Source organism: Aythya marila (assembly GCF_965140915.1).
Source record: "Aythya marila genome assembly, chromosome: Z".
Taxonomy (NCBI): Eukaryota; Metazoa; Chordata; class Aves; order Anseriformes; family Anatidae; genus Aythya; species Aythya marila.
The window spans coordinates 70,038,016-70,061,580 of NC_139080.1; the positions used below are offsets into that span (position 1 = coordinate 70,038,016).

At 55.6% G+C, this 23,565-nt stretch overlaps 2 protein-coding genes and 1 long non-coding RNA gene across 3 annotated transcripts in view; all 3 read right to left on the bottom strand.

Annotated features, from left to right (window-relative positions):
- ACO1 (aconitase 1) overlaps nt 1–19,993 on the bottom strand; it is a 340,782-nt gene extending 320,789 nt beyond the window's left edge. Inside the window, exon 1 of the mRNA XM_082783279.1 lies at nt 19,982–19,993. The gene's annotated coding sequence lies outside the window, so the exon portion shown is untranslated. The remainder of the gene's footprint in view (nt 1–19,981) is intronic.
- LOC309890445 lies at nt 8,154–11,549 on the bottom strand. The gene is made up of 3 exons (XR_014319423.1): nt 11,314–11,549; nt 8,639–8,732; nt 8,154–8,253 (listed from the first exon to the last, which is right to left on the bottom strand). It is a non-coding gene; the product is annotated as an uncharacterized lncRNA (long non-coding RNA).
- On the bottom strand, nt 16,322–18,901 carry SPINK4 (serine peptidase inhibitor Kazal type 4). The gene is made up of 4 exons (XM_082782473.1): nt 18,780–18,901; nt 18,327–18,361; nt 17,954–18,066; nt 16,322–16,493 (listed from the first exon to the last, which is right to left on the bottom strand). The coding sequence occupies exons 1-4, from the start codon at nt 18,838–18,840 to the stop codon at nt 16,439–16,441; spliced, it is 264 nt and encodes an 87-aa protein (XP_082638599.1). The 5' UTR covers nt 18,841–18,901; the 3' UTR covers nt 16,322–16,438.
- Nucleotides 19,994–23,565: the final 3,572 nt, after the last annotated feature.

Sequence of the window (23,565 nt, forward strand, 5' to 3'; positions counted from 1 at the left end):
GTATTTTGTTTGCCTTGTGCAAGCCACTCCTGAGCTTGGATAGCGTGTAACATAAGCTCAGGAACAAAACCTGGTGTCTGGAGGACATGCATGACGGACCGCGGTGATTCACAAGGTACCAGTTGTGTAGGTGCAGTCGTGTATTGTTTGCTGACAGGATCTAGATGCTGGTTCTTATTTCTCTCCCAATCATTTCTAACCTCCGGTTAGGGACACCAGGCACCTAGGGTGCACTCACTGCAGCGGGTGCGGTGAACGAGCGCCTGTTGCACCAAGGACCTGGGACGCCTGGCCACAGACTGCCCAAGTTCAGCCACGGGCAGCGAGAAACCCTGGGCAGGAGCCAGGGTCTGTGTGCTCACTGAAAAGCCACACGGACCCTCCGAGGGGCTCTGTCCTCTGAGGATTTTACGCCGAAAACAGACAGAGCCCTACCCGCCCTGCTTGCAGCCGGCCCAGAGGACTCCAGAGGTCCCTTCCCACCAGCACTGCTGTGGTTTTGTGGCTACTGCGACCTCTCTGGGCTCCTGTGCAGGCAGGCCCATGGGTGAGGGGATGGGGATCTGCTGTGTCTGTGAGGAATTGGGGATACGCCACGTCTGCGAGGAATTGGGGATACGCCGCGTCAGGCAGCCGGGCTGGTGGCTCTCAGCCACCGTCCGGAACAGGGAAACTCCTGGTTTCTGGAAACTTCACTGTAAATATCCTTCCTTCTGTTTAGCAGAGTTAGCCCAAGTTCCCAAGTAGCCTTTTTGATTTCTGGGAGACGAGTGCGATAGGTTTGGGTAAGAAACTGGGTGTGAGCCCTGAGGAGAAGAGGGGCAGAGCACCTCGGTGCTGCCCAGCCTCGGGCACAGCCACTCCTTGCCTTGCCTTCGAGAAAGCAGATTATTACAGGTTAGGGGAAAAATTGTACTATGCATTAGAGATATTTTTATTATTTTTTTTTTTTGTATTTACTCTTCTACTTCACCTGTAATGGAAATAAACCTCTGTCCTGTTGTTTGTAACACAGCGTTGCTGGTTTCTTCAAGCCTTCCCCGCGTCCCCCCGAGGCTGACGGAGCAGCAGCAGATTGCTCGGAGGTGCTGTGCTGCTCCTCGCCTTTCGCTCCATCTGCCTCCCCTCGACTTCTTCTTGCTCAGTCTGCCAGGATTGCTGGAGACACGGGGCGGAGGGAAGGCGGTGTCAGAGTTTGGCTTAGCAAACTCCTGCAGAGCTCGGAGTCGCCACAAACACCTCCGAGAAACCCAGGCGTGAGCCCTGACAGGGGTGTCCCTGCTGCAAGGAGGTGATGGCTCCACCAAGAGGCTTCCTTGCTGCCTGCCTTGCTGCTGGCACGGGCAGAGGAGCCTGCGCTCACCTCCCCCTGCAGAGACCTTCAGAAAGCGTCTCCCTGTCTCTGAATCAGGGCTGTTGCCAGGAGAGCCCTTCTGTGTGGTTCCCTCAGCAGTGATTTTCCCCACAGCCCTTTTTACAACTAATAATAATAATAATAATAATAATAATAATACCGTGTCGTTTGGCACCAGGGTCTAGAAGGCTTACGCCAGGCTGTGGGAGCAAGCCTCTGGCAGAGCCAGGGTCGCTTGCGACCAGACTGGAGCAAATGGTGCTCCTCCAGCACCGGCCTGAGGGGCAATTGGGGGAAATCCACGCCTCAGGGCCACGAATCCTATTGCATCCCCACAGCAGAGCTGATTTCTCAGCTTGTTCCACCTGCTCGGCCTCTTGCCTGAGACCAAGAAGTCACGGTGGGGGAGACGGAGCCATCAGCTACCCCTGGGAATTGGGGTTACTTTGGGGTCTGGAGCAGCCACCACAGCCCCTCCTTGCGTGGGCAGAGGGAGAGGGAGGGAAAGGGTCTCGGTGGGGAGCCCCAGCCCCAGCTGCCAAACCCTGAGCTTCCGCCACCTCTGTCAGAAACTGAACACAGGGTGCAGCTGGTGGTCCTGAGAGTGTGTAGGGCCCAAAAACGTTTGTAGGGGATGAAGTACTTTGCCCAGGCCACTTGGTCTGCAAGGAAGAGGAGGCTGTATCCTGGGCTGTTCTGCATGAAGCCCTCTGAGACAACCCTACCTGTGGCTGTCTCTGGTGAGAGGACCCTCCCCAGCTCATGCTGACCTCTTCCTCTTGGAAAGGATGCCCATGAAACCAGGTTGTCGCTGTCTGAGGCTATCAGACTGCGCCCCAAGCTTCATACCACTCATTTGGCCCAGCTGTTCGTTTTACTACGTGGTCTGACAAAATCTTGTTATGAAGAGGAAAGGGAACACTGTAAGTGAAGCCTGGGGTTTACCTTTGCTGTGTGCAGAAGTGTAGCCAATGCAATATTTCCAGTTCTTAGTGCCATTGCAAGAACACCTCATCACAGTCCAAACTGAGAGAGGAAAGCCTCAGTAATGCAGCTGAGACTGCTGCACATGCACAATAACAACAACAATAATAATAAAAAAATATTAATATTAAAAACTAGCATCTACCCCTGCTCATTATGCTAGTCAATACCTTTTCTGTGCCTTGATGTTGATTTCTGTTGCTCTGTGTGTGTGCCATGCGACAAAGGGTGGGAAGCTGTAACAACTTACCAGCATCCTGGTGTCTTTATCAGGCAGATCACGAAGCTCCTGGCAAAGGTTTCTTCCTTTTCATCAGCAGGTGTTGGTGGTGATGATTTCTTCCTTCTCGGTCTTGAAGTTCACTGGAGTTTATTTCTAAATGTTGTTGTAACGTGCTTTCCCCTGTTTGGTGTGGATAAGCCTAGAAATGGATCCATTTAGGAAAACCCAAGACAAGAAAGACATTGATACACCGGAGCCCAGCTGAGGCCATCGAGTTGGGGGCCACAGCAGCGGGCAGGCTGAGGGAATCAGGTTTGTTAACCTGGAAAGGGGAAAGACAGCAAGTCTAAATTGCAGTCATAGCATCACAGAGACACAGAATGGTTTGGGCTGGAAGGGACCTTAAAGCCCACCCAGCTCCAGCCCCCTGCCATGGGCAGGGACACCTCCCACCAGCCCAGGCTGCCCAAAGCTCCATCCAGCCTGGCCTTGAGCACCTCCAGGGATGGGGCAGCCACAGCTCCTCTGGGCAGCCTGTGCCAGGGCCTCACCACCCTCTGAGTAAAGAACTACTTCTTCCTGATGTCTAATCTAATCTAATTTTTTTTTTTTTTTTTTTTTTTTTTTTTTTTTAGTTTAAAGCCATCTCTCTTTATTCTATTGCTCCACTCCCTGACAAAGAGTCAGCTTTCAGCAGGGGTTGGACTCAGGATCTCCAGAGGTCTCTTCTTGCTTCACTTTTTCTATGGTTTTGTGATTTCCTGATGACACAGGAGAGCCAGGCCAGCCTGTGGACTGCTGCTGAGCCCTGCCGTGCACATAGCCGTAGTCCTTGGCAGCCCTGGAACAATTAGAGATATATTTATTTAAACAGAAGGATCAGAGCTAATGATTTCTTGGCAGGAAATAGTGGCCAAGGAGGTAGTGAGTGTTTGCAGTCACCGGTATTTATTACCTCGAGTCAATATTGGTAAAACAACAAGAAAGGTGGTTTTTTTTTTCAGCTCTGCAAGACCAGGTTCTGGCAGGGTGGAATGACTTCACATTGGCCTCTGCTGGCCTCCAGCTGCCAGCTGCTGGCCTGGTTCTTTCTGCTCAGGCCTGGCTTTGACCTCACTTCTGCTGCGGACCAGAAAAAAAACCCTCCTGCTTAAAACACCACCCACGAGCAACAGCCTGCCACGACTCACCCCTGACATCCTGCACATGCAGGAGACCCCATTTCTCACGAGAAATCCAAGAAGAGAAATCCAAGAAACACAAACCAAACAGCATCTCTCCTCCAGTGCTGCTGGAAGCTGGCCATGCCTGCTCTGAGTGTCTGGCAGGCCATGGTGGCCTCCTGCACGGCTGTGCCACGTCCCCTTGGATGCTCACAGACCACGCAGGGAGGATGTGTGTGACCGTGTGCTGTGACCTCACTTTCTGCAGTGTCAGGAGAGGATCTCTTCAAACGCAGGGAATTTTATTCCTCTTTAATCTCTCGCACCTTTAAGAGACCACGGGAAAGACTACTCGGCAGGGCAGACTGCTGTCACTGCGATGTGGCCTGTGTTGTGGCTGTGTGAAGGCATCCTCAGCATCACCAGCCTTTCTTCTCTAGCCACAAACTCTTGCAGACAAATATGTGGCAGGCAGAAGGGTTTTCTGGAGCTCCCCATAAATAAATAAATAAATAAATAAATAAACAAACAAATAAATCAGTCCTTTAAAAGCTGTGCCTGTCTCATTCAGTCCTTGGACGTGCATGGTGCACAGGGGGGTTGCAAAATGCAGCTGACCTTGTGCTGGCAACAGTCCAGCTGTAATCAGGAGGCTCAACAAGGGATAGCTTTTCCCAAAAGTTTATGGGCATGTTTTATGGCCACACTCTGTAGCAAATCCTTCTTCCTTCCCTATAGGAAGTAGTCTTCCTTTTCTAGTCACACGCAGCCAGGTCACAGCTATCTGTAAACTGCCAGGTCATAAAATAATCCACCCTCGGTGCCAGGCAGACTCCACCAGAAGAGACACTGGAGGTCCCTCCTGTTCTGTCCTGTACTTACATTGCTCAGGACACCAGCTCAGGGGCTTGCAGGCAGGATGCACCAGGTCCTTACCTGTTACTTGTAAGGCTGTGTGGGCAGAAGGAAGGTGTCTGCTCCTCTGAGGGCATCTGGTCAAGGTCTTTATCTAGCAGTATGCGTAAGACAGGAAGCCATAAATGAGAATACAGGGTCACAGCCCTGACCAACTTGATAACAGGTATGGTGCCAGGAAGATCGATTTGGTTGCTGCTGCTGGTAAGGCTGTGAGCCAGGTGGAGGGCTGCACACTATCTGCAGCACACGGGGCAAGGGGAGCGGCAGGAACAGGCTGCGGGTCGGGCAGAGGAGGGGAGGCAGTATAATGGGGTCAGTGATAAGTAAAACACAGCACTCAGCAGAACGGGGTGTCCTGGGGGAGCCTTGCCCTGCCCTCTTGCCAGCAGAGCACAGCGAGGAGGAGGGCAGCATCGTGTCGGGCACTGGCCCTGCTCCCTGCACCATCACCCCCCCCGTATCACCAAGAAGGCTACGCTCAGCCAAAGGTCTCTGACCTCCCCTTTGTGTCAAACTCAGACCCTACTTTTCATCCCAGAGGGTGGAAATGTCCCCTTCTGGCCCCTCTTAAAAGCCTCTGTGGGTCTCAGGAAGGAGTGAAGGCGAGGGAGAGGAGGGGGAGGATGCTGCATTGCATCTGCAAAAGGTCACCCTCTCTGCCTTAGCTCCAGCAGCCCCCACCAGCCCACCCTCAGCTCCCTCCCAGCAGCAGGACCCACGCCAGAGGTGCACTTGGATCCCTACGTGGACAGGTTTTCACATGAATCCCGGGCAAATCAGTACAAGGAAGGAGCTCTGTTACTTGCCCCCGTTCCAGAGAAAGAAACTGTAGTTTGCAAGTGAAAGTGCTGATAAGGAAGGCTTTATCTTTGTCTTGGTTATTCTGCAATAACACTTGTTACCTGCGGACACACCTTTCTCACCGGCTGCCAACGAAAACAGATAGAGACAGAACCCTAACGTGGGCTGCGCAGCGGCTGGGGTGGCTCCAGCACCTCAAGACCACCACAGGCATTTGCCGTGGGGAGTGGGCTGCTTCAAAGCCTCCCAGAAGCTGCTTCTCCCGGGTCTGAGAAGCTGTGGGAACAAGGTCCCATCTCCTCAGGCACGGAGGTGGGCACCAGGGATGGGTTCCCTTCCCTAGGAGCACTGCAGAGGGTTGGGGAGCTGGGGACAGCCACCAGCTCCTGCTGGGCCCCAGCACAGCGTGGGGGCAGGAGGGTCTCCTGCCCTGCCCACCCGCGGCAGATCCTGCAGCCCAGCCTCCTTGCAATGTGGTGTGGACTTGCAAGAGTACCCCAGCACAGCTTTCATGTTGATGCTCAGCCATAAGTTTATTTAATTATTTTTTTTTGTTGTTGTTGTTGTTGTTGTTCTCCAGGAGAAAGACCTTCTATGTCAGGGTGCACAGAAATGAAAAAAAAAAAAAAAAGCCACCCCCACCTGCACAGAGGAGAAGACCACAAGTCCTGAAATCTACACACTACACTCGATCTTAGCCAGAAGGCAAAGAAGTGAAATGTGGGAGGAGAGGAAGCCCTGTTCTTCACTGATTTCACAGAAATTCTGGGTACACGGCACAGGCACGTGTTTCTTCGGAGTCTCGGCCTGAAAGTTGGCTGGGGAGCTGCAGACACAACACCTGTGCAGAGCGGCCTCACGTCTCTGCCCCAAAATGGCACTTTCCTGACCAACACGTATGATTCAGCTGGTCCTTGTTCTGCGATGGGGATCTGCTTGCCTTTGTCTAGTGTGGCTCAGCAAGGTGAGAGTTAATTGGCTTGCAGGAAAAACGACGCTCTCCTCAGACCTGAGGAAAGCGAGCTGTTTATCAGGACAGCAGACAGTGAGAAAGGCCTTTGGACCGCAGATAACAGCACAGGGATGGCTGGGTTTGTCAGAAGTAGGAAAAAAAAAAAAAAAAAAAAAAAAAGCCCAAGCCACAGCTCTCTGGCCTGCTGGAAGTCACAGGGGGGTTCAGCTTTGCTATGGGGCTGGCATTTCCCCGGGGTGGGTTGGAGGCAACTTTCAGAAATGGGGACAGGTGCCTGTGGGGACAGCGCCCTGCAGCGAGGGGCAAGGGGCACAGCCCTGCTCTGCAGACCAAAAGCAGCACTGGGAGCACACTGGCCAGGAGACTCTGGGCTTTGTTATTCACTGGGTAGGAGGGGCTCTAAATCTCTCTACGACACTCACAAGAGTTTCTCTCAGACAGAAAAGTGTAAGTGAGAACATTAAGACTGGAGAGAGAAAGCTAATACAGGACTGATGGGAAGCTGCTCTCTTTGTCGTCTTCCACGGGGGTGTTCACATCTTCCGGTATCATTTCTGCAAGTTTCAGCATTTCTTCTTCACCTGCAAGGCATTTCAGAGACAGGTCACCTGCACGTCGCCACCCAGGGACGTGGGGGTCCCCGGGGAGCTGGAGGGGCTCTGAGGGGGCTGATGGCCACCAAGTGCAGGCCTGACGCTGGCACAGCTGTAGGAAGGCCTCCCGAGCCCAGCTGGCAACCAGCTCGGTGCCCACCACGGCGTGTCCCCTGCAGACGTGCACACCCCCAGCCCCGGCTGCCCCTTCCTCTCCCCAGCACCCCTCTCCAGCCCCGGGCCAGGAGATGTCTGGCACTCCCCGGCCTGCTCTGGTCTCAGGAGATTGCCTCTCCGCAGCACGTCTGCTCTGGCCTGGCTCTTGGCAGGGAGCTGGGGGGCATGGTGACCCACTGTCACGTTGGTCACGTCTGACCCCCTGGCTGCTTTCGTTTCGGGCAGCAGAGGGCTGGGGGCAGGCACTGCTGGGCTCTGTGAACCAGCAGTGTTGCTGTTGCAAAGTCTCTTTGCCTGACCTGTTGTCCCAGGGAGGTGCATCAGGACACACACACTTCTTCCCCGTGCAAGAAAGCCCACAGAGATGTCCTTAGCACACAAGCTGTTTAGGACTAGCAACCACAGACCCCGTGCCAATCACCCTGCTGAATGCAGAGGGCTTTTTGTCCCTCCCCATGACTCGGGGAGCAGTATCTGCCCGCACAGCCCCAACCCATGGGCCTGCACACCCCCGTGGGGACGGCAGCTCACCCAGAGGACTCTGGCTCCCGGATGGCAGATAAAGCAGAGGGCTCTGGCTCCCAGATGGCAGATCAAGCAGAGGGCTCTGGTTCTCAGATGGCAGATTATCTCGAGGACTCTTGCTCCCAGACGGCAGATCACTCGGAGGACACTTGCTCCCAGACGGCAGATCACTCGGAGGACACTTGCTCCCAGATGGCAGATTGCCCAGAGGGATCTGGCTCCCGGATGGCAGATTGCCCAGAGGGATCTGGCTCCCAGATGGCAGATCACTCAGAGCAGCCTGGCTCCCACATGCCACGTCTCCCCCCAGTGCTCCCATCTGCACCTCATCGGGCATCTCCTCCTGTACGGTGCCCACCATGGATGGCTGGTCTTGGTGTGCTGGCACGGTGGGCACCAGCTCAGCCTCCTTCTGCGCCAGGGGCTCACATTTCGGCTCTAGTTCTGACTTCAGCACGGCTTCTGGTTCTGGCTTCACCTCAGACCGGCGGCGCCGTCCTCTTCCAGCTCCTCTTCTTGGCCGCTTGATCTTCTCCTGCTCCCTGTTGGGGGGATTTCACGTGGGCAAAGGGTTGGGCACACGCAGGGGGCACCCACCAGTACACCCCAGTGGAGACTGGGGTGCTCTGCGTGGGGACTGCGTGTGGCTGAACCAGGCTGTGGGGGTTTGGACACCGTTTTTCAGCCCGCCCCGTGCTGTGGCTGAGGATTGCTTGCCACCAAACCCACCGCCTGTGTGACCACCTCCATCTTTCTTGGCCCCCTTGTGCCAGCCCGGACCTTTAGCTGGTCCCACTGGCCATGGGACACCTGTGCCAGCCAGGGCCTCTCCTCGCAGAGGACACAGGGGGCCCTGCCAGGCTCTGTCCTCATGTGAAGACTGTGCCTGGGCTCAGGAAAACGCCTGACAGCATAAGCAAGTTTTACCCTAAAGCCCACTGGACTGAATCCTTCTCCTGGGCTTCTTCTTTTCTCTTCCGCAGCATCTCCCGGTCTCTCAAGCCTCGTCGGGTGGTGGCACCTACAAAGACAAGAGGAGGGTGAGCACGACGGCCCAGCCACGGGGCGAGGCGAGCCCTGCCTGCCTGGTGACAGAGCATGGACACAAGTGACCTGGCTCTTTTTGCCACGAAGCAGGTCTCGATACAAAACTACGTGGGGTGCTGTGCTTCCAGACCAAGGCTTAGAAGGGCTCCAGATAGCTTCCCAAGACTGATATCTCAGCCACCTACACGCTGGAAAACGAATCCCCCAGCCTCACTGAGCCTCCCTCCGTGCCCTGATCCTAACCAAAAGCACCCCTGATCACGTAGCAGTAGGTGTGATGGTTTCTGATCTGGTCAGCCCCAGATCTTCTAGCTTGGACTCCGGCTCGTGGAGTCTTTGTTAAGACCTGGCTGAGGTCAAATAACAAGAGACCATTTCCTTGAGGAAAAGGGGCAGTAGCAATACCAGTAGGAGTACCACTTCCTTGGAGCCTGCAGGGAGAGGAGAGTCTTCCCACACGTACACTGAGCAGATCACAAAAGCACTGCTTTTCATAGTTTCAACAAATCCCACACATCGAAAGAACAACCAAACGATGTCCTGCTCCTCGCAGGTGTAATCAGAGCCAGCTTCTTCCATGGAACAGGCTCTGCTCACGTTAACATAGTAGGTCAAATGAGAGGGAAATTGTCATTTTGTCTTTCTTTAGCCTAGCTGGGACAATTGGCAAGGTGGGAGGGACTTCCCTCCCACAGCTCTTGTCTCCCAGATGTCTGAGTTAAATGTGAGAAAAGTCACAGCCCAGGACAGAACAAACACACACACAATCAACTGAAACACCAACCAACCAAAAATAAATAAATAAATAAATAAATAAATAAATAAAAGCCAACCTCTGCTCAAAATAGGTCTGTACACAGGACACCTCTGATAACTAATAACAATTGTGGAGAAATTTAGCTCGGAAAGAATCTCTGGATTCCCTGAGGGCCTCTGTCCCAGTGACCCGTTCAAAGCAGGACCAGTTTTAAAACCACATCAGGTTATTCAGAGCCTTGCCCAGAGATGCTGGGAAAACCTCACAGGCCACCTTCCTGCTCCCTGCACCACTCTCACTGTGAAATCTTCTCCTTTCTACCCAGCCACGTTTGCAGCATGGACCTGGTGCCTCCTGTCCTTTCCCGGTGCACCTTTTCAAAAAGTCTCTCCTCCGTGACTCCTACTAGATAGAGAGGCTGCAACAACATCTCCCTCTCAACCACTTCTTTCCCTGTCTAAACAACCCCAGCTCCCTCTGTCCTCGCGTGCCAGCTGCTGCAGCCTTCAGCAGCTTTGGTGGCTGTGCACTGCACTCATACCAGTGTGGCTTTGTCTTTTTTTTCTGCTGAACTGCCCAAATCTGGGCATGGTACTCCACATGCTGTCTAACAACGACAGCAGCCACCATCACAACCACAGAAAACAAATATAACCCTACTTTCTGTTGTTGCCTCTTAGCTTTTATGTCCTTCTGACAGCTACTTTCTCGTTCCAGGAGCCCCTGTTGCTCTGAGCACAGCAGAGACAAGAGGAGGAGGCAAACCCTCTCCCACAAGCCCTGCAGCCTATCTGGGCTGCAAGGAAGGGAGGCAAGAGGGTGCAATTTAGATGTGAAAGCCACCAGATACACACGCAGTGTCTGAGTTTTTCAGTGATGGCAAAGGTATCTCGGCTCGACCAGAGCCTCCGAGACGGAGAGCGCTGCTCTTGGACTGCGCAGCGTGCAGCTGTGCAGGGGAATGCACGGGCATTCTCCAGCTGGGAGGCTGTCTCCCGAGGTGAAGCAGCATCACAGATAGCACAGCCGGCAGGAGGTTTTGCCATCCACAGGGGAAAAGGCAGGAAGGTGAGGTGACAAGCAGCAGATCTGCACAGTGCTCGGGTTTAACTACCCACGTACACGATCCCTTGCACATCCCTTTGCAGCACTCAGTGTAACTTTCTTTCAAAACACCTTGTGAGCCACACAAGCACTTCTGGCTGCATGCAGTCGGTCTCCTTCCCAACCCACCCAAAGCAAATTGCTCTGCACAGCCAGAGAACACCCCTCATTCATTTCCAGCTGGTCCCACACAGCACTCCCAGAGCTGCTCCAAAGCTGTGAGCCACCCACTAGCACCAGGCAGGGAAAAAAAAAAAATCACACTAAAACACCTGCACCCCAATGAAAAGTTATTTAGCAGAGGATGTAAAGATACAGAGATGAGCTGAAAAAAAATCCATCAAGTTAGAAGAACAGTGAGAGAGTACTCTCAGCCTGCAGGCAGGCACTGTATTGACACTGCCTCAGCAACTTTTTCTGAGCTGGAGAGCCTTTATAGGTGCTTCTGTCTTCGTGACCTGCAACATGACACAGAAAAAGCCACATGCACTTGCAGTTAAATGCGCATCCTCCATCCCCCAGCCATACACCGGTTAATTATTAACTTCTTTTTTGGAAACCGCTAGTGACAAAGATCATTCTCTCCTCCCTCCAAAAAAAAAAAAGTGATTAGGGTCAGCATTACCTGGCACAGCATGCTCCTCAGGAGCTGCAGAGGGTAGCAGGGAAGGGGCTGTATAGAGCAAGGTCTTACCTAAACTTTCCATGTCTCCACAGGTTTAAGTAAAAAGCAGCTTATTTCCCCGGGAAAAGAATCTGGAGCTACTGGTGCGGCAGAATGAGAGCTTGGAAAAAAAAAAAAAAAAAAAAAAAAGCAGACTGCCCGCCCCAAAGAGCTTATCTGTACAGGCCACTACTAGAGTAATAATACTCCCCTTATCACAGTGCAAAGGTGTGTGAGAGCCTGCTCAGGACCTACTGTGTGGTCTACAGAACGCGCCAGTGTTTCTAAACAGCAGTTCCGCTTCAGATAGGAAGCAAGCGCTCGCCGCTGCCAAGCCGCGGCTCCGATGCCTTCCTTCAGAGCGGGGAGAAGCTGCCTGGCAGGGCAGGATGCCCCACAGCCTCGCCGCCTGAGAGGCAGGGAGGTGTTGGGGGACTCTCCATCGCTCTCGTGAGACCCCAGCCGGGACACGAGCTGCTGGGACGCTGCTCGCAAGAGGGTCCGAGTGGTGGTGGGGAGGGACCTCCAGCTCCTGCAGCCGGGGTGGAGCACAGGAGAGTGGCACTGTACATTTCGGAGGGCCATAAGGATGTCTTATGGCATTATTTGGAGACTGCCAAATTCGGGTGACCTGTGCGAGGGCTGCAACACTTTCCTGGGGAACCCAGACAAAATAAGGAGTCCGCAGAGGGACCCCCGAGGGGCTGGATGAGCTGAGGAGCTCCTGATGTCCCGTACCCAGTGGGCCACCTACGAGCAAAGCATGTCCTTTGTGAAGCAGGATGGTGGAGGGCAGCCCCCAAAAAAGCCACTGGGAAGACCCAGCCAGGCTCTTGCTCCCACCAGAGGCTCTCCTTTGGTGGTTGCTCCTATCTGCCCCGGTCCCACTGCAGCCCCACACCTGCCCAGCCTGAAGACCCACTCAGGCTCTGCAGGACCATCGTGTGGCTGCCAGGGGGAAGTTTCTGATGCTTATTTTGGCTTCAGCCCCGAGACCCTGCTCCCTGAGGGGCAGGGTGGACTGCTCGGCAGGGTCCGTGCGGCTGGGACCCCAGGGCACTGTGCCCTGGCTCCCTGCACATCGAACGAGGTGGGAATCCTGAAAACCTCCAGAGCAAGATCCAGGCTGGATGCGGGTGGGTTTCCTGGGGTGTAACCTGGTGGGCCCTGGTCATCTCTGCTGCCTCTCTGCCTATCCCCCCCCCACAGTTACTGCTTCTCCCCAGGGCTCCTCCCCGGTGTCCACTGCAGATTACTCCGTGCCTCACGTGGGGCAGGGCGGGCTTCGGAGGCCTGAGGGAAGCAGCGGGGTGGTGGCAGCCAGGCAGATGTGGGGAGGCTCTGATACGGGAGGGTGGGTGAGGAGCGTGACTGGCACGCAGAGATGTGGGGCTTCCAAGTCACTTTTGGGGAGTTCCCTGGGTCTCGGTCACCAGCGGAGGCAAGGTGTGCTCCCCGCTCGGCGTGGCGCTGCGTGGCCCCGGGGACACCCTGCCTCATGCACACATCCCCAAACCCCTCTCTCGTGGGATGCTGCCCCCGTGTGAGCTGGGAATACCCTGGGATCCCCGGGCTGCTTGCAGGTGATGTGCCATGTGGCTGTTGCGGGTCCACCAGCACCAGCTGCCCAGCGAGCACCAAGGGGCTGCGGCCCGCACGGGGATGGGCATGGTGCTGAGGAGCTCGCACCTACGAGCTTTGGCACCACAACCGAGCTGCTCCACCTGCTCGGGCTGTGGCTGAGCTCAGCCTCTCACCCCTCGCACCTCCTGTTGGGGAGAAGCACGCAGCCGCTCCAGAGCCTGCTGAGGTCTGATAAATCGCTCTTGACTCAGCAAAACAGTGCCACGGGGCACCGCAGAGATGGTGCTGCGAGTGTTTACTCCACTCCAGCCTCTTTCCAGCTGGGTGGAAAACGATAAATTCCTCAATATCGTTCATAAATGAAAGAGCTGCGGTGCCCTCGGAGTCTTCTGAGGTACTTAACAGGACAGACGGGTGCTAAGCCCCAGTTTCCTCGATGGAGACCTGGGGAACCCTCACCAGAGTGCTTTCTGAGCTTCACCCTTGTTTCCCCTCTGCCCGGCATTGCTACAGCAAGGCAGCATCCAGAGACATGCCTGTCCCTCCTGTAGGGACCGGCACAGCCCTGAAGTTACCCCGGGGATCAGCACGGGGAGCTATGTGGCTGTCATGCAGGGTGCCAGGGCACATCTTCCAGTTTTGTCCTGCCTGATGGTGCACGGCACTTCTCCAGGAGCAGGGCCACCAGCTGCTGCTGTAGGCTGAGCTCTGGTGCCTGTGGGAGCAGAGCACACCCTCTGCGACTGATGCATGAAGAGATGGGAGACAGATGAATAAATCCAACAGGCAGAACTATGCAAAAAATAAACAGGAATTCGTGTACTCCAGCAGGAGCAAGACCTTTGTGGCCAGGGTAACACATCTGCCCTGCCACAGTCCTGCTGCCACCAGCTCCTCCCGTCTCTCCTGACCAAGCCAGGCTTTCGAGCCAGGCTCTCAGCACCAGGCTGGACCCTGCCATCCCCTGCAGCCCGTGGTGGTTTTACAATTACACCCCTCGCCTCGCCTTGCTGCGTGAAAGAAACAGCCAAACCCGCCGGTCCCCGGGGAGGGTGCGTGCTGCCGCATCCGCCACGCAGCGAGCCAGCACCGACCCTGCCTTGGGGCTGCCCACGCCTTGACCTTGAAGGTCTGGCCCGCGAGGAGCGTGCACCAGGGCCCTGCAGCCCCTGGGTAAACACGCTGCGCTGTGCTGCGGGCGTGAGGCTTCCCTCTTCAGAAGCGCCGCCGAGCCATCCCTGTTGATTTTTCCCGTCCTGTGCAAACAAACAGACCCGGCTCCTGGGGGAGATGCGCAGCACCGCGCTGGCGGGCTGCCCTCGCTCCATGCAGCTCGAGACCTGCTCCCCTGTCCCATCTGGGGCCGAGGTGCCGCTGGCCCCACAGCAGCAGGGACCCCCAGCAGGCAGAGCTGCCCTGCTGTGTCCTGCCCACGGGGGTGTCCCAGGGTGCAGGGGAGAGCAGGGCGGGGATGGAGCTGTGTGCTCACCAGCACTCGCTGTCCAAAACCCCACCAAACCCTTCCCCGAGGTGCAGGGGACACCTCCTGAGGCTCGCTGGCAATGCAGGAGACCATCCCCTGATCCCCTGGCCTCTCCCTCCCCAGCTGAGGGCTGGAAGGGGGAAATGTGCTTCCAGCTGATAGGAGAGTCCCGGGGGGACAAGGGAACGAGGGGCGCAGTGACGGCACTACACACAGACAACCTGCGTGCAGCTGTGGTCCCCACACCTGCAGAAGTGGAAAGCACCTAGAGAAGGGCAAGAGGGATGCTCAAAGCTCTGGACAGCTATCAGCAGCTAGCCGGGCTGGGGGCAGCACCTGTGGAGAGGCAGACTTTGAGTCATGGGGAGCAACAGCAAGACGAAGGCAGGTGGGAGGAGATGCTTTGGTTCAGGGGCAGCTGCTGTTTCCAGCGTGCAGACATCAGCAGACCTCCGTGCTGACCTTGTGATAGTCGCTGATAGGGCTTCAGACAGCAACAAGACCAGGGCAGGGAAGAACTTCAGATGACAGCAACTGCCTCCAGACCAGAAAACAGCTGAAATCCCAGGGCTCTGCGCACACCTCATTACCCCCCTAGCACACCCTCCTGCAGGTATTTGCTCTTGCTGTCTGCTCATGGTCCCTGTGCTGGGGACAACAGGTCAGCAGGACCTCCAGTCTGACCGAGCACGGCTGCGTCACGTCAAATCTGTCACCGCTGGCTTTGTCTTGCATTGCAGGGCTGCAGTGTCCCACTGGGAGGTCACAGGAGGGAGCAGAACCAGAATAAGGGTGTCTGGGTGTGTGGATGGACATGACCAGCTGGCCAAGCACGGTGGCCATGACTCTGGCACAGGTCCCAGACTCACGGGGTGGCCACTGAGTTTGGGGAGCTCACTTTACACGTAGGGAGCTCACTTTCCTCAAACCCCTAAGGGGCTGGTGTGCCTTAAAAACCTGGGGGTGTTTAAGGAAGGGTTGGACGTGGTGCTTAGGGACATGGTTTAGTGGGTGTCATTGGTGGGAGGGGGATGGTTGGACCGGATGATCTTTTCAAAGCAACCCAATGCTTTGTTGAAGCTATGCCAAAAAAAAAATAAATAAATCCCAACGAGTCGTGCTCCCGGGACACAACATCTGGAGCAGAGCCGCACTGAGTTCAGGAGGAAAGCCTCGGATTAGTCAGCGTCCTCTGACCTCTGCCACCACAAGCCAAGGGAATCCCTTGCATAATCAAGCTGTGCAACGCAGTGACAGGTATTTATTGAAAGGTGAGTCACGTCACAGCTAGTAAAAGCAGGAGATGAAAGAGCAGAGGGAGCCCCACGGGTGGCTGGCTGATGACAACAAGCATTACCTGCGCTGGATCATACTGCACCGCAGTGCCAAAAATTGGCCCTGACACGAGGAGCAACCTAGAGCCGGAACCTGGCAGCTATTTGGGACGTGCTGTTCCCTGGGAGCAGCCCAGGGGATCGGTTCAGCTTGGGGGCGACCCCTTGGAGTTTCAGGGTCTCCACTCGGCTCATTCAGTGCTCCCGTGGGTTATCTGGGCTGCCTCCTGTGGTGGAGCAGTCTCAGGTGAAAAGCTAAATAGCATCTCATATGACAAGTGCAAATGCTGCTGTTTTCAGTTCGCATCAGCTCTGGAAGGAAAGGTGGTTATTAGGGAGCTGGAGAGAAGGCTGTCGACGCCCACGCTGGAGAAACTTTAGGTTCCCTTTGATAAATTGCCTCCTACAGAAAACTGTATTTTTTCAGCACCGCCTTCACCAGGATCTCAAAGTTATGTGTGCTTCTCGCTACTCCCACATGTCCTTTCTCCAAGGAATGTGGGAGAAATAATACACACAGTGCAGAGCCCTGTATGCAGCGCGGATTTGAAATTAATGTTTTGACTACACGCTTTTAGTAGCCCTTTGTAGGAACTGGCTCGTGTCATTTTCCCCCATAAAAATAATGCTATTGAAATATGATTATGCATGTAATTTTATTATTCGCCATCCCGGGCTGAAATGTTCAATCTGCACAGAGCACACAGGATCAATTAATCACCTGTTTCCAGGCTCAGGAAAGCCACCAGAAAGCTCAGGTATCTCTGCACATCCCGTCATTCAAAATCCGGATGTCTTGCCTGGTTTTCCTAGAATCATGTAGGGAAAGAGAACAAAGAGCTTGAAAAAAATGTTCCCTGGAGTCATGCCTGGTCTCCCACCTAGCCTGTCTAGATCCGAGCACTTACTCTGAAATCGGTTTGTTCATTTTTATGTCTTAAAAAAAGGTGAGATGTCCGCAAGCCACCCCGGCCTGTAGAGCTCCCCTCCCTGCCTGTGTGTGTGGAGGTCCCGCTGCCGAGGACCCTGCACCACCCTCCTGGGGCAGGGCTTTCCCCCGTGTCCCACCTGAAGCTCCCTGGGTGCCCTCAAGAGGTCCCTGTTGCGCAAATTTGTGGTGGTCCCCGAGGCTTGAAAGGCTGCCAAAAGCCGTGAGGCACGTGGCTGGGTGCCTGCACCCAGAGGTCCCTGCCCGTGCAGACTGGCTGCCCGGTCTACCTGTCTGCACAGCTGGGTCCAAATCTCCCCTCTCCAGCACCAGAAAGCCCTGGGCCTTTTCAAGAGGGTCCAGAGGAGGGCTGGAGCACCTCTCCTGTGAAAACAGGCTGAAGGAGCTGGGGTTGTGCAGCCTGGAGAAGACAAGGCCCCAGGGAGACCTTGCAGTGGCCTCCCCGTGCCTAAAGAGGGCTGCAGGAAAGCTGGGGAGGGACTCTTGGTCAGGGGGTGGCGTGAGAGGACAGGGGGTGACAGCTTTACACTAAAAGAGGGGAGATTTAGATTAGGCATTAGGAAGAAATTCTAATCCTTCACTCAGAGGGTGGTGAGGCCCTGGCACAGGCTGCCCAGAGGAGCTGTGGCTGCCCCATCCCTGGAGGTGCTCAAGGCCAGGCTGGATGGGGCTTTGGGCAGCCTGGGCTGGTGGGAGGTGTCCCTGCCCATGGCAGGGGGCTGGACTGGGTGGGCTTTAAGGTTCCTTCCAGCCAAAACCACTCTGTGACTCTGTGATTCTCCGGCCACAGGCAGCACGGCATGGGGACCTTCTCTCATCCTCTGTGAGGCACCTGGTTTGCTGCCAGCCTGCAGACACTCGTGTTGGAGTGTCTCTTGGCTGTAGATCCTGACCCCACCTTCTGGTGGACCTGCTGACCATGCAGCTGCTGGCTGATCCGATTTAGCAAGCTGATCCAGTGCATAAATACTGAGCTCTTTTGTGGGATCAGCCCGTTGCCACTGTAACGTGTACAATCACTCAGTCTGCAGCTGTGTGGTCCCTAAATGCGCTGCCAAGGAAGGAGACAACACCTGCAAGGGCTAGGGGCATTCCTGTGCCTGTCCTCGGGCACTGCCAGCACGGAGAGGTGAAGCTCAAGGCTGCAAAGCCAGGCTCAGCTGATGAAAAAAAAAAAGAAAAAAAAAAAAAAAGTCCACTTTGCTGGCAGGCCTCTGCGTGCTTCCCATGCTGTGGCTTTCCCACGGTGTTTGACAAGTGCCCGCTTTCAGACGGCTAAAATTAGACCCCTGGAGGCCTCTGCCCAGGGCATGAGCTTACATTTTCTGTACACAGAGCAAGCACTCATTGGCGTAGGTGTTCCCGTCGGTGCCACAGACAGGCAAGTTCACCAGGGGGCAGGCCAGCAGCTCAGCCATCTCTCCGCACACCGGCTGGAAGGGAGAAACCACAGCAAACATTTCAGAACCAGCAGCTCCCCCCTCTTCCTCCCACAGCATCTGGGCAGCAGCGAGTGTGGCTGGAGCTGGTGGCACGGCGGCTCGGAGCATCCCTTCTGCCCTGCACAGGGCAGGGCCTGCACGCAGAGGCTGGGTGCACTTTCTGGGAACAGCCTTTCTCCCAGGCATGCCGGGCGCTGAGGCAGCCAGATCTGATCTGAAGCCATGAGCCAGAGCATATGGAAATCTCTTACCCTTCTCAGGCCGTTCCCTTCATCCAGCTCTGCCCCTGAAACAGAGCAGAGACCCGAGAGGTTGGCACAGGGGGATTAAGCAACACTTGTGACCCTCCTTTCCAGCAAGAACCAGCAGCAGGAGCACGAGCCATTGACAGAGGGGCCAAGATGTGAATGCCTGTTCATCAACACCATCACTGAGCCCCTCTCCCACAGCTCTGCCTCCCAGGCTCTGCACCAGGAGCTCCACCGAGCACCGAACACATGGCAGGAGCACCCTGCACCAGGTTTGCTCCGGTCCTCCTTCTCCCACCCCACCACGCCACCTCTGTGTTGCCTTGTCCCCCTCACCTCCTCTCCAAAACAGACTTTCTGTTTGTTTGGGGTACTTTTTCTGCCCTCCCTTCCCATTTTTTGGTCTCTCCCAGCCTGCCATTGAGGATCTGTCTCCCGGCAGCAGAGAGGACTTACCACTGGTGGTGATGAGGGCCACCAGCACCACCGCCAGCCCCAGCAGCTCCCTGGCGGGCATGGCCGGACCAGGTGCACGCGCTCGTGCACCTCGCTGTGCTCGTAGTGGCTTTTATAGGGGAAGGTGCTGGCTTATCTCGGCGGCACTGGGAAAAGCAGCATTTTGAGCAGCATTTGACCTGCACTGGGAATGGGCCAACTGTGCACTCAGGGAGACCTGGCTGCTCTCACGTGGCTGATAAGCCGCAGCATGCCAGCTCCTGTGCTGGCACTGGTGGAGGCTGTTATTAAATCCCATTGCGCTGTAGTGGCCGGGTGATGCTGCTCTTCTCTCCCACCCAGCCAGCCTTCTTCTGGGCATGTTACCCCCAGATCAGTCCTCTGGCTTTGCAGCTACCGTTCTTCATTCTCTGCTGAACAGCGACAGGACCCGAGGGATTGGCATGGAGCTGGGACAGGGGAGGGTCAGGCTGGGGGTTAGGGAAAGGGTCTGCACCCAGAGGGTGGCCGGGCACTGGGACAGGCTCCCCAGGGCAGTGGTCATGGCACCGAGCTGCTGGAGTTCAAGGAATGTTTGGACAACGCTCTCAGACACATGGTTTGATTCTGGAGTGGTCCTGTGTGGAGCCAGGAGCTGGACTTGATGATCCTTGTGGGTCCCTTCCGACTCAAGGTATTCTGTGAGTCTGTGATTCGTACACAACAGAGAGCTCCTATTTGACTGGGAGATATTATGTACAAAAAGCTGCAAAATTTGTGTTGATTTGGTTGGCTGTGCCATGGCCTGAACAAGGATGTTTCAGGACTTTCCACTGAGGGACTTTTCAGCAAGGACCACCGCTCCAGAAGACCCCTGCTGTTTCACCTCTGTAAATGCATGCCCGACATCAGTCTTTTCATGTGAGCATCCTCACTGCCTCTTCCTGAGAAAATGAATTTCCCACATCCACGTCACCACCTTCCTCAGGTGAATGGAGGTCAACTGATACAGGGAGAAGGATGGAAAAGAGTACCAGAAAGTCCATAGCTGAAGACCACTGTTGACTAGATCTCCTCTGGGACAGACGTGCCCAGGTTCAGCTTGGGCCAGCAGCAGCAGAGGGTCTCTTGCACCCTGGCTTTGTGTGCAGGGTAGGTGTCCCAACAGAAGCCACCGGCAGGCTGGCAGAGCTCCAGTAAGGCACAGCACCATGTGCACTTGCCGAGGAGCCAGCCGTGACCATTCTCAGGATATTTCTCCCCCGTGGTCTCAGCTGAGGCTTATCACAGTACGTGCCGGCCCTGGTCGGCTGAGACGAGCAGGAATGGCTTGGTGAACATCCCCTGTGGCCATGGGGGCACAGCCCAGCATGGGCCTGCAGGCCATGGGCTCTCATCCTCCTGCCTCCCTGCAGTACCTGCCTCAGCACGACTGTGGCCGGGTTTTGGGAAGGAGCAAGGTTGTTTCTGAGGACAAATAGCTTCAGGACTCCCCTTGCAGAAACATGCCTCTGCGACATTTAGATGGCTGTGCACATGTTTTATATTCTCTCTTCAAGGAGTTTATGCAGTTCAATAACCTTTGGTTTTTATTATAATTCCACTTTGGAAATCCCTCAACTAAAGTAAATATTTAACTGCATTAGCAGTTGCTCCTGAGGCATGGGGGGGGGGGGCTGTTGTGGTTGTTTAGTCTAGTACCGGGGAGATCCGATAGCGGCCTACACCCAGCAGAAGGGCACTTATGAAGCTGGAGGAGCCAATCTCTTCTTGATCACCCCAGGTGACGCGACGAAAACAGCGGGCACGAGCTCAGGCTGGGTGTTGGAAACCCAGGAGGGTGAGCGACCAGACCAGCAGGGAGGCGGGGGGTCTCCGTCCTCAATGAGACGCCTACAACGCCACGGTCACCCTGACCAGGCAGTGGGAACGGCCCTGCCATCTGCAAGGCTTGATGGCAGAGCCCTAGAGGGCCCTGTCCTACAAAGACAGCAGCAGCAAAGTTAAAACGACACACGGAGGCATGACGAAGGGAAAACCACTGCTTGTGGGATGGCTGTGCCTGTTTCCACTTTGTCTTCAAGCACAGCCTTGGAGCCCCTGAGGAAGAGTCCTGCCCCTCAGATCACAGAGGGAGAATCACAGAATCACAGAATAACCCGAGCTGGAAGGGACCCGTAAGGATCATCAAGTCCAACTCCTGGCACCGCACAGGTCTGCCCAAAAGTTTAGACTATGTGGCTAAGTGCACAGTCGCTTTTTAAATTTAGACAGGCTTGGTGCAGTGACTACGTTCCTGGGGAGCCTGTTCCAGTGTGCAGCCACCTTCTCAGTGAAGAACCTCTTCCTGATGTCCAGCCTAAACTTCCCCTGCCTCAGCTTAACACCATTCCCATGGGTCCTGTCACTGGTGATTACGGAGAATAGGTCACCTGCCTCCCCACTCGCCCTCGTGAGGAAGTTGTAGACTGTGATGAGGTCCCCCCCCAGTCTCCTCTTCTTCAGGCTGAACAGGCCCAGTGCCCTCAGCCGCTCCTCATATGTCTTCCCCTCTAGGCCCTTCACCATCTTCGCCACCCTCCTCTGGACACTCTCCAACAGTTTAATGTCCTTTTTATACTGTGGTGCCCAGACCTGCACACAGTGCTCGAGGTGAGGCCGCACCAGTGCAGAGCAGAGCGGGACAATCACCTCCATCGACCGACTAGCGATGCCGTGCTTGATGCACCCCAGGATGCAGTTGGCCCTCCTGGCTGCCAGGGCACACTGCTGGCTCATATTCAACTTGCTATCAACCACAACCCCCAGATCCCTCCCTGTGGGGCTGCTCTCCAGCGTCTCATCGCCCAGTCTGTACGTGTAGCCAGGGTTGCCCCGTCCCAGGTGCAGGACCCAGCACTTGCTTTTGTTAAACTTCATGTGGCTGGTGATCGCCCAGCTCTCCAGTCTGCCCAGGTCTCTCTGCAAGGCCCTGCCACACTCATCCGAGTCCACAAAGTCCTTCCTTGGGAACGACGGGAGGCTTCCTGGTGGCCACGTGCCGCAGCGTTGCTCCACGTTGCTCCGGCTGCACACGGGAGAGCCACGCCTTCAGGCCCAGCCCTTCCTCCCCTCTGTCACGGGTGTTTTGGCAGGGACACCTTCTGCCGTGCCCAGCTCTGACGCAGCGCATCGCCTGCCACGGGGCCGCAGTGTCTGCAGACCTGCAGCCTCGGGTTGCGTCACATCACTCTTGCTCCACATCTGCCTGGCGGCCTTATCGGCAGCGTGGCCTTGATGTCATCGCTGCTCTGCCCAGCACCCGAGGCTTCCTCTCTGTTATCTGTCACCTTCGCACCTGCTTTCGGACCCCCGCTCGCACTGGTGCTTTAACTCCTGCCCTGCTCATCCCCCCCCAGTGCTTTTACGTGCTTACCCCCTTCAGCACCAGGGACCACCAGCAGTGAAGCTGTGACAGGACAGAGGGCTGCCCTGCTTCTGTGACCCAAGCCGGGGCACACAGCACATCGTGCCATCATGCCAGGAGGGAAACTGTAAAGAAGACAGCAAGTGGCATGGTCATGCCCATCCTTAGCTCCCTCCCTGCCTCCAGGTGGCTCTCACAGCGACGATGGTCATCCCTGCTCTGCCTCTCCTTCGTGAGCAGGAGGAAGAAGGACTCGCTGTGTCACACGCAGAAAAGCAGGCGTGCAGGTGCCCAGAGGTTTTCCTTGGGACGTACCGGGAAGCCAAAAACCCACCTGCCCTGCGCAGGTCACCCTGCGTCACCCAGAGGGGAGCCACCGTCACCACCAGCCAGGAAATGGGACCTGCTGGATCCATCCCACAGCCTCAGCCGCCTCCCTGCTGCCCGGCTGCTGTGGGTAAATACGCCCACGTGGCAGGCAGCGAGCTACGCTCGCAATTCCTCCGGTGATTCAGAAATTCCCCGTGACACCACGGGCTGCGAGCACAAGACCGGATGAATACAGGGACAACCGCTCCCAGCCGCTCCTGTTCCTGCCACCTGAGGGCCAAGGGCCAAGGTGATTCCTAGCAGGAGAAAGGCAGAGCTTCCCAACAAGTCGGCCACAGGAGCTGGGGAAGCAGCAGGCTGAGGGGAAGCATCCTCACACCACCTTTTCCCCTGTCTTTGCTGCCCACCAGTCACCACAGCTGGTCGCAAGTCCCCCGTGGCTCACACCTGAGCCGAGGACATCTGAGGACACCCATCCCTCCCAGGTCCCCTGGGAGATCCTTGTGACAAGGAGCGGCTGGCCAAGGAGGCTGGATTTGCTCAGGGGATTTGCAACTGCCCTGAAGCTCCTTGGCAGCGTAAAGGCAGTGTTGACTTTCCCATTTCCCTCTGCTGCCACATCAGGGATGGGTGTCCAGATCCTCAGGGTATGTACCCAGGAACACCCAGAGGGAGCCACCTCACACGTTATCAGACAAAAGGGCATTGTCAGTAACCGTAAAAACCATTCTCATTCTTCCTGCACATTGCTGTGGCTTTTGGTTTCTATTCCTCTCAAAATTCGCAGTGAACTTTGCTGTTTACACAGCACATTATTTAGGCTGAGAAAGGAACATTCTCCATTGACTTTTGATTCCTGCTTTTTTGTTTGTTTGTTTTTCCTTTTTTACCCTCACATTACAGCCGTCTGCATCTGTACTGATGGACCACAGCAGCACCAGAAGCATTGCAAACAGCTTGATTTTGAGCAGCCTCAGTGCCAAGGCAAACTTTCTCCTTTGTGAAGCTGTCAGGCAAAATGAGGCCAGCCACTGGCACCAAACCACACCTTTCCGTACAACCTGCATCCCA